We start from the raw sequence: 9,394 nt of genomic DNA on the forward strand, positions 1-9,394 counted from the left end.
TTCAGACAGCTTCTAGAACTTACAGCTGATAATTGTTTTTCTAGTTAGAAATACAAAAATAATTCAAATAGGGATAGTGTGTTTCAAAGGGACACACTGAAACTTTAACCTCCACTGTCTGAGCCCCTGATTGAGAAATAGGGCTTTTTATAAAAGCAACCAAGTTAAAATTGTGTCATATCTCAGTATTCTTGATTTCTAATCTAATATGACTGGCTTTTCTTATAAGAAGAGAGGAGAGAGGCAAGGACAAGATGCCATAGAGGAACAGAGACACAGACTGGTGACGGATGGCATCAGGTCATGGAGGTCAAGACTGGAGTCATGCTTCCAGTGGTAATGTATGCCTTGAGGCAGAGAGAAACTTCTGGAATTGAAAGGACTCATAGCCACAGGTTCAGAAGGGAGTTTGGTTCTGTCACTACCTCATCTTTGGACTTCTTGGAGAATGGTGAATGAGAACATTTCTCCTGTTTTGAGCACTCAATTTATATAATTTACACCTGTAACCCTAGAAAACTAATGTAGAAACTTAAATAAGATGTGATCAGTGTCTGGTCATTGAAATTAAGAGAAGCAGAACTATTCCTGTAGTATGAACCTGTTTATCTCACAGTTGAGTTAACTGAGGCTAGATTTCAGGGGACTTGATCAAAGTGACTCAGCTACCAGGTGACAGAGCTCACTTTTGGTTCTTTTGACTAAAACCTTTGCACTCTGCATTCTACCATGTTTGGCATATAGACAAGTGGTCTTTGGGACATAACTCATTTCAATCCTCATCATTTTTTAATATCTAGATTTTTGAAAATCTGAATTCAGTACTGAAATCAAGTCCTTCATCTTAGATCAGCTTAGGCAAACAGGTGTCCTGTTAAGGCACGCAGGTAAAAGAACTACACACCATTCTCCTCACCCCAACTCTACTGATATCACTGTAGTCTAAATCACCATTTCCTCTCAACAGAACCTTGTCACCAACCTTCTGTGGGTGAGTCCCTGCCTTTCCTTATGCTATCTTCTTCTCAGATTTAGCCATATTATCTAAACATTTGACTCACACAACAACAGCTCTATCCAGAGTTTCTATGGAGTACAAGAAACACTAACCTTGAACCATAATGTCTGACTTAATTTCTTGTCTTTGCTAAGCCTGTTCATTATCTTATAGCTTCATATTCTTGTTTCCCCCTTGAATCTATGAAGAACATCCCCAATTCTCACTTTTCTGTTGCTTTTTCATATGCTTAAGCAGTTAGATGGCAACTCATATAATTTCTCTTCACGACAACCTACATCAAGTCAAAGCACCTTTGTCTTCACTCTACTGAGACTATTGGTTTTATTTTCATCATAGACTTTGTTATGCTTATAATTCATGCCCTTCTTTATTGTTTGTCTCTCCTACAAATCTCTGAGATTCAGGAGGAAGAAAGCCTTATCTATATTTTCTTCTCTGTTGAATTTTCCAGCACATAATTCAATGTCTGATGGACAATTAATGCTAAATAAGGGCTGGCTGAATGAACACCAACTTAGGAGTAAGTGCCAAGCTTTCCATAACCTGCTATGCATCAGCTGCTCATCTGAGGTGAACATCAAAGATGTCACCTGCATCTCAGTGAATTGGAAGGAATCATAACCCTCCTGGTACAGATGAGACAAGGAGGAAACATGAGAGCATAGGGCATGTCAAGGTCACATGGGCTGTGTCAGAGGCAGGACTCCAACCCAGGTGTGGAGATGTCTGTCCACAGACTAAGCACAAACTCAAGTGGCCTCTGTTGTAGCAGGCAGTGGTAGTGTCAGAAAGCAAGTGTGCAGTATGAAGGCAATGATCTTTTCTGTTTTATTGGAGTTGACCAGATCAGTTATCAGATGAAGCCATGGCTTTGTACATAGAGTTGCGGAATGTCCCCATGCTTGGCAGTCTCATTGCATTCAAGGGCTGTCTTCTGGCATCATTTACTTTGGTGCTTTATGGATTGGGGAACAATCCAGACAAGTCAATGGGTCCCCGGGTAGCAGAGAATTCTTAGAAACAAAGGGTTCATGACAGCATTGTTGCACACTTCTCCTCCTCCTCGTATGCCTCTGGTTAATTTCTACTCCTGCATTTGCGGAGCTGGCTGAGACACAGGCTCCATTTAGCAAAACGATGAAACACAAACGTTTATTGAAACTGTGTTTCGAATCAACAGGGTTTTCCTCAGATTGAGTTGCCGCCAATTATCCTCCATGCAATTATGGTGATCCCAGAAGCAAGCAGATGGGGAAGAGTTTTGTTTTCAAATGGAGGAGAAAGCAATATGTAGAAAGAAAAGGCAGCTTGTTCATTTGAACAGACTCCAGGTGGCTGGTTGCCAACAGGCAGAAAGCTGGGGTGGGGGTGTTGGGACTGGTCTGATCCTGGATCAGTCTGACTGTCCACCGACCAGCCCAGACTAGCCACAGAGACAAGCAGGGCTCTGCTCACCCACTCTGCCCTCAGTCAGACCCGGCTGTGGGAGTAGAGGTGGAATGAGCAACAAGCCCAATGGCCCTTCTGGGTTCTGATCTGATGCCATAGTATCTTGAGTCCTGCTGTTTTGTTGTTATTCAAGAACAACACATTGGTGTATTTTTTAAGAGAAGGAAACTCAACAAAAGACAATCAACAACCCAAAGAATGTGGCCACTATTTTTGTATGGTCTTGATCATTTTTTGGAATTTTGCAAAACCTGAAAGGCATTTCAGTGTCTTAAGAATTACATTGTATCAAACTTCCTGTTAGATTCTACTTCTGAGGATACTATTCACAAGGAAACAGAGAACAGTGCTGTGGTTGGCATACTTATTCCACTTTGGATTTACAGTCATAAGTACACTGTGTACTTTGGAATGTCAGCCTACATTCCCAGTGCCTGTGAGTCTGGGATACAGGGAGGTTTCTCCCCAGAGAAGTGGAATGAAGCAAGATCTCCTGAGCAGATTGGGAACATGTGGGGAGGGGAGAGGGAACCAGGAAAAAGAGAGGGGGATAAGAGGAGGGGAGAAGGCATGGGGGAGCAGGAAGGTTGAGTAGAGGTAAGAATAAAGGAGAGCAGGATGAGAGATACCATAATAGTTGGAGTCATTATGGCTTTGAGGAGAGACCTGAAACTAGTGAGATCTCCAAAGATCTACAAGGATAACTCCACTGGCAAACTAAGCAATAGTGGAGAGACTACATTAATAGCCCCTTTTTGATGATAAGGTTGATGACTATCTTATATGCCATCCTAGAACCTTCATCCAGTGACTAATGGAAGCAGAGACAGATACCCACATCTAAACACTGAACTCAACTCCTGGAACCCAGTGTCAGAGATGGAGGAGTGATGAGCAAAGGGGTCAAGACCATGCTGGTGAAACCCACACAGACAGCTGACTGGACAAGGGGGAGCTCTTTTTTTTTTTTTTTTTGGTTTTTACGAGACAGGGTTTCTCTGTATTGTTTAGGAGGCTATCGGTCTAGCCCAGCCTCAAACTCACAGAGATCCGCCTGCCTCTGCTTCTCGAGTGCTGGGATTAAAGGCGTGCGCCACCACCGCCCGGCTAAGGGGGAGCTCTTGAACCCCAGACTGATGACTGAGAGGCCAACAGGGGGCTGATCCAGACAACATGAATGTAATCTCAGAAATCTCTGGGGCCTTGGGTAGTAGATCAGTGTTTAACATAGCATACAAATGAACTTTGGGAGCCCATTCCACATAGAGGTATGTTCTCTCAGGCAGGACACATGGAGAAGGGCCTAGGTCTTGCCCTGGATGAAATGACAGACTCTGGAGATCCCCCCCAAGGAGGGCCTCACCCTCCCTGGGGAATGATATGGGGATTGGGTGGGGAGCTGGAGGGAGGCTGGTGGAGGGACAAGGCAGGAGGGATGGGAGAGGGAGCTGGGATTGACATGTGAAGCATTCACGTTTCTTTTTTTTAATTAATTAATTAATTAATTAATTAATTAATTTTTATTTTATTTTCCAGTTTAAATTTAGATAAGAAACAAGGTTACTTCACAAGTCAGTCCCAGGTCCCTCTCCCTTTCCCTCCCCTCCTCCCGTGCCCTCCCCCCACAACCCCCCCCATTATCCCCTCATTCCCCCAGGGAGTGTGAGGCCCTCCATGGGGGTGCCCATAGTCTGTCATTTTATATAGGGCAGGGCCTAGACCCTTCCCCAAGAGTTCAGGGTAAGAGTGCACCTCACATTGTTCTATGGGAGTCCAAAGTCCGTGTGGATACTTGGGATGGGTACTGATCTGCTGCCCAAGGCTGAATAGATTGCCTAGACCTCCTCACTGACACCCAGATTCAGGGGGTCTTGATCAGTCCCATGCTGGATTCCCAGACTGATGCCTGGGATTCAAGAGTTAACCTTTTTCTGGTCAGCTGTTTCTGGGGGTTAAACCAGCCCAGTCTTAATCCCTTTGATCATCAGTCCTCCCTCTCTGTTACTGGCTTTCTTGAGTTCAGCTCAGTACTTAACCCAGGGAGTCTGCCTCTTCTTCGATCAGCCACTAAATGAAGTTTCTGTTTCCCAGACTCTCTGGCCATAGGATTGTAGGCTGGCACTCCCCAGATCTATGTCTAAAATCCATATATGAGAGAGTACATGCCATGTTTCTCTTTTTGTGACTGGGTTACCTCACTCAGGATGGTTTCTTCTAGTGTCATCCATTTGCCTGCGAATCTCATGATTCCATTACTTTTTTCTGCTGAATAGTATTCCATTGTGTAGATATACCACATTTTCTCTATCCACTCTTCGGGTGAGGGACATCTAGGTTGCTTCCATGTTCTGGCTATTACAAATAAAGCTGCTATGAACATAGTGGAACAGACATCTTTGTTGTATGAATGGGCATCTTTTGGATATATACCTAAGAGTGGAGTTGCTGCGTCTTGTGGTAGGTTTATTCCTATTTTTCTGAGGAATCTCCATACTGATTTCCAAAGTGGCTGAACCAGTTGGCACTCCCACCAGCAATGGAGGAGTGTCCCCCTTTCACCACATTCTCTCCAGCATAAATTGTCATTGGTGTTTTTGATTTTAGCCATTCTGACAGGAGTGAGATGGTATCTCAGAGTTGTTTTGATTTGCATTTCCCTGATGGCTAAGGATGTTGAGCACTTTCTCAAGTGCCTCTCAGCCATTTTAGACTCCTCTATTGAAAACTCTCTATTTAATTCTGCAGCCCACTTTTTAATTGGGTCCTTTGATGTTTTGGAGACTTGCTTCTCGAGTTCTTTAAATTTTGGAGATCAACCCTCTGTCAGATGTGGGATTAGTGAATATTTTTTCCCATTCTGTGGGCTGCCTTTTTGTCTTGCTGTCTGTGTCCTTTGCCTTACAGAAGCTTCTCAGTTTTAGTAGGTCCCATTTATTAATTGTTGATCTCACTGTCTGTGCTATTGGTGTTATGTTCAGGAAGCTGTCTCCTGTACCAATTCGTTCAAGGGTACCACCCACTTTCTCTTCTAAGAGGTTCAGTGTGGCTGGATTTATGTTGAGGTCTTTGATCCATTTGGACTTAAGTTTTGTGCATGGCGATAAACATGGATCGATCCGCATTCTTCTACATGCCAGTCTCCAGTTATGCCAGCACCATTTGTTGAAGATGCTTTCTTTTTTCCATTGTACAGTTTTAGCTTCTTTGTCAAAAATCATATGTTCGTATGTGTGTGGGTTAATACCCGGATTTTCAATACGATTCCATTGGTCTACCTGTCTATTTTTGTGCCAATACCAAGCTGTTTTCAGGACTATAGCTCTATAATAGAGCTTGATGTCAGGGATGGTGATGCCTCCGGACGTTGCCTTGTTGAACAGGGTTGTTTTGGCTATCCTGGGTCTTTTGTTTTTCCATACAAAATTGATTATTTTTCTTTCAAGGTCTGTGAAGAATTGTGCTAGGATTTTAATGGGGATTGCATTGAATCTGTAGATTGATTTTGGCAGGATTGCCATTTTTACTACATTGATCCTACCTATCCAAGAGCATGGGAGATCTTTCCATTTTCTGAGGGCTTCTTTAATTTCTTTCTTTAAAGATTCAAAGTTCTTACGATACAGGTCTTTCACTTGTTTGGTTAGTGTTACCCCAAGTTATTTTATGTTGTTTGTGGCAATTGTAAAGGGTGATGTTTCTCTGATTTCTTAAGCATTCACGTTTCTAATTTAAATAAAAACATATATTGAGGAATAAAAAATACTTAATAGGTTCCAGGTATGGTAGCAAACTCTTTTAATTGTACAATTTCAAAGGCAGAAATAAGACAATGAATTCAAGTCAGGCATGTGCTTGTCCTGTGATTGGGGCAGAGGTCAGTGACAGAGTGCTTGCCTAACTGACACAGGTCCTTAATGTGGATCCCAGCACTTAAAAGAATAACAGCCTATTGTGAACTTCTAAGAATGTTCGTCTTTAGAAGGGACTCATTCCCCTTTTGACCGTATGGCAACATTATTGGCTTGAAAGAAACCCCATAGCACATGGAATGCGGGAATGATATTCACTTTTACTCAGTAAGTTAATTGTGGTAAGAAAGGTATAATTAAATGATGAAAATTTCTATGTAAAATCATCTTATCTCATAAATCAAATGAAAATGTTTGAATTTTAGTTTACCATCCATGTCATAAACAGTGATTTACCATCATCTCTCAAAAAGGGTGATGATTTCCCACAAGAAAAACATAAGGTTAAACTGTCTACACAATTTCAGATTCAATCCCTCTCTGGCCACCTAACAGTACATAATGCCATTAGGATTACATAAGCTCTCTGAGATTTTGGTTCATTCTTCCTGATTAAGGCTGTACTCTCAGATTCCAAATGAACTTTACTTATAGATCCTGAAGCATACTTTTGTGGTTAAAGGGGGAAATGCCCAGATAGGTTGTAAGCTTTCTAAGGAACTAATTGATTCTGCTCACCAACAGGAGATTGCCTGTGGTTGCCTGCTGATGTCAGATATAGTTGCAAGTTTGTGCTTCTTCCCAGAGGGGTACAGGGTTGATATGCAGGGTTACACAAAACAGAATCTGACCGTATAACAAGATGTATAACATGTGCTCTGACTGGGAGGGGACGAAAACCCAGAGAACCTTTTAGAGACAGGAAACCATCTTGAAAATGCTACAAAAAGACTACGCTATTGCTGCTGGTTTAATAGGTGATCTGCCCATGAAATAAAGCTGCAGGGCCACGTTTGTCTTAGTTAATAATGTCAAGGGAATGAGGAGGCTTAACTGTAATAACAGTAATAACTGTGTCATGTAACTACAGAGGCAGGAGTTTTGTCTGCAGCCTTATAGTGTATGACCTTTATTAAGCTTCTACCTGTGGAATTTTTTTTTCCAAAGCAAAATTGGCTTGTATGTTCTGTTCATGAAATGGAGAGTCAAATAGTCCATGTTTCCCTGGCTGAACCAGGATATTGTGGCTAGTGATTTAGCGTCACAAGGAATAATTTTGGATTTGGTTAGAATTTCAGAGAAAAATCCCCTTCCTTGACCCTGAATTAGGAGCCTAAAGGCTGCACTTGAAAACATTCTTGTCATTTATTTCTTCTCATCTTTTAAAAATTCATAAAACCCAACAATGGCTCCTGTATTTTCCACTCGTGATGCTTTGTTGACCCCTCCTTGATAGAGTTAGCCATTGCATGCTCTTCAAATATGTTTGCTTGCCACACCTGCCTAATGTTTGACAGTGAGTTTGTTACCACATCCTCCCCTATTGCTTGCTTATGAATCCTTTGTAGAGACCAAGTCTTACTTATCTTTGAACCACTATTTACAGAGGCTGGTTATTTACTATAAGTGTAAGCAAATGCTCTGCCTGACACATAGTCTGTATTCCTAAGTGATATTGCACATTCTCCACATTTCGTCATTTAGTTCCATGCTGGGGTGGGCTGGGGGAAGATAGAAGAATAGATTGACATATCTGAAGACTATCTAACTCATTTGTGGAATAAATAGAGGGTCAAAGCTCTTGTTTTATAATTAATATTCTGGAACTCTGACCAACCTATGCAAGGCTGGATGGTAATACACGTTTGTTATCATTCTTTATCTACTATACTCTGTTCATTCTTCTATCCAAGTTGTTCCATTAACTTTATGTGTTTTATATCTTTCTATTTAATCGCTATTTCCTTTCACTGATTTCTTCTTCTTTTGTTCCAATTTGTGGCCTTATTCCTGTTGGTGTCCCATCTTTGCATTCATTGCTTAGATTTAGCCATGTTGATCTATTCCCTGGCAGTCCTTAACAATTATTTAGAATTACTTCTAAGCATTAACTACTAAGCATTAAAGTCTAAGGGATCCTAGAATATCATATCAGATTGTGTTATACATGTTTAATGGATGTGCTAATTATACTTTGGACCCATCTTCAGTGCTCTTCCCAATACCTATGGAGTCAGCATGGGACTGACCTAGGCCTTCTGCATCTGGGTAACAGTTGTATAGCTTGGCCTTTTGTTGGGCTCCCAGTAGTAGGACCAGACCTTTCCTTGATCCATGAACTGGCTCTTTGGAACCTATTTTTGATGGTGGGATAACTTGTGCAGACTTGATGCAAGGGGGAGGAGTTTGGTCCTGCCTCAAGTTGATATTCCAGGCTTTGTTGACTGCCTTACCCCTTCTGAATGGATATAGGAGAAGGAGTGGGTGGGAATAGAAGGGAGGTGGGGGTGGGGATGGGAGGAGAAACTGTGGTTGGTGTGTAAAAACAAAATGAAGAATCCTCTCTGGTATCCCTGGCCTCAAAAAGATGGAATAATTTCTGATGGTACACATTTTTATGTAGCACTCCCTGGTGGCGTTTTTATGTATCTATGTCTGTTTCCCACATTTATGCCTCTTTTCACTACAAGATCAGCAAGATAAAGTTCTGCATTCTCACTTTATGTAAGAATGTACTGACAATTACAGAACTGAAACAGTTGTTCTAGCTCAGCTTTCTTGTAGCTTCAGGTACTGAAGATGATAGTGCTGGTGGTGATGCTGATGGTAGTGCTGACAATGATGATGATGGTGATGATGGTGGTGGTGATGATGGTAGTGGCAGTGTCAATTGTGGTCAGTCATTTTTGCAGGGAGAATCTTCCAGTGTCATGATACTTTTGTAGAGTTTTTTTTCTGACCACTGAGCTTCTTGTGGGGAAGACCTGAAGAATCTCTTTTCTTTCTTAAGTTTGCCATTAGCACCTCAGTTGGTTCAAGTTTCCCACTACTATTCTGATATGACTGTGAACACTCAAATAGGGGGAATCTGCCAAAAGCTTCAGCCAAAACATGATAATGAACATTTGACAATCCAGTTATGATGCTGATTTTAACCACAAAACAGCTACATCAT

The 9,394-nt window shown here is 41.7% G+C and overlaps 1 protein-coding gene across 1 annotated transcript in view; it reads left to right on the plus strand.

The window, feature by feature from the left end:
* The window catches only part of LOC101844537 (cytosolic beta-glucosidase), a 161,407-nt gene extending 152,243 nt beyond the window's left edge, over positions 1-9,164 (plus strand). Inside the window, exon 6 of the mRNA XM_040746637.1 lies at positions 9,010-9,164. Coding sequence (XP_040602571.1) covers positions 9,010-9,164 — 155 coding nt within the window. The remainder of the gene's footprint in view (positions 1-9,009) is intronic.
* The last annotated feature ends 230 nt before the right edge of the window (positions 9,165-9,394 follow it).

Source organism: Mesocricetus auratus, unplaced genomic scaffold, assembly GCF_017639785.1.
Source record: "Mesocricetus auratus isolate SY011 unplaced genomic scaffold, BCM_Maur_2.0 Super-Scaffold_100006, whole genome shotgun sequence".
Classification (NCBI taxonomy): Eukaryota; Metazoa; Chordata; class Mammalia; order Rodentia; family Cricetidae; genus Mesocricetus; species Mesocricetus auratus.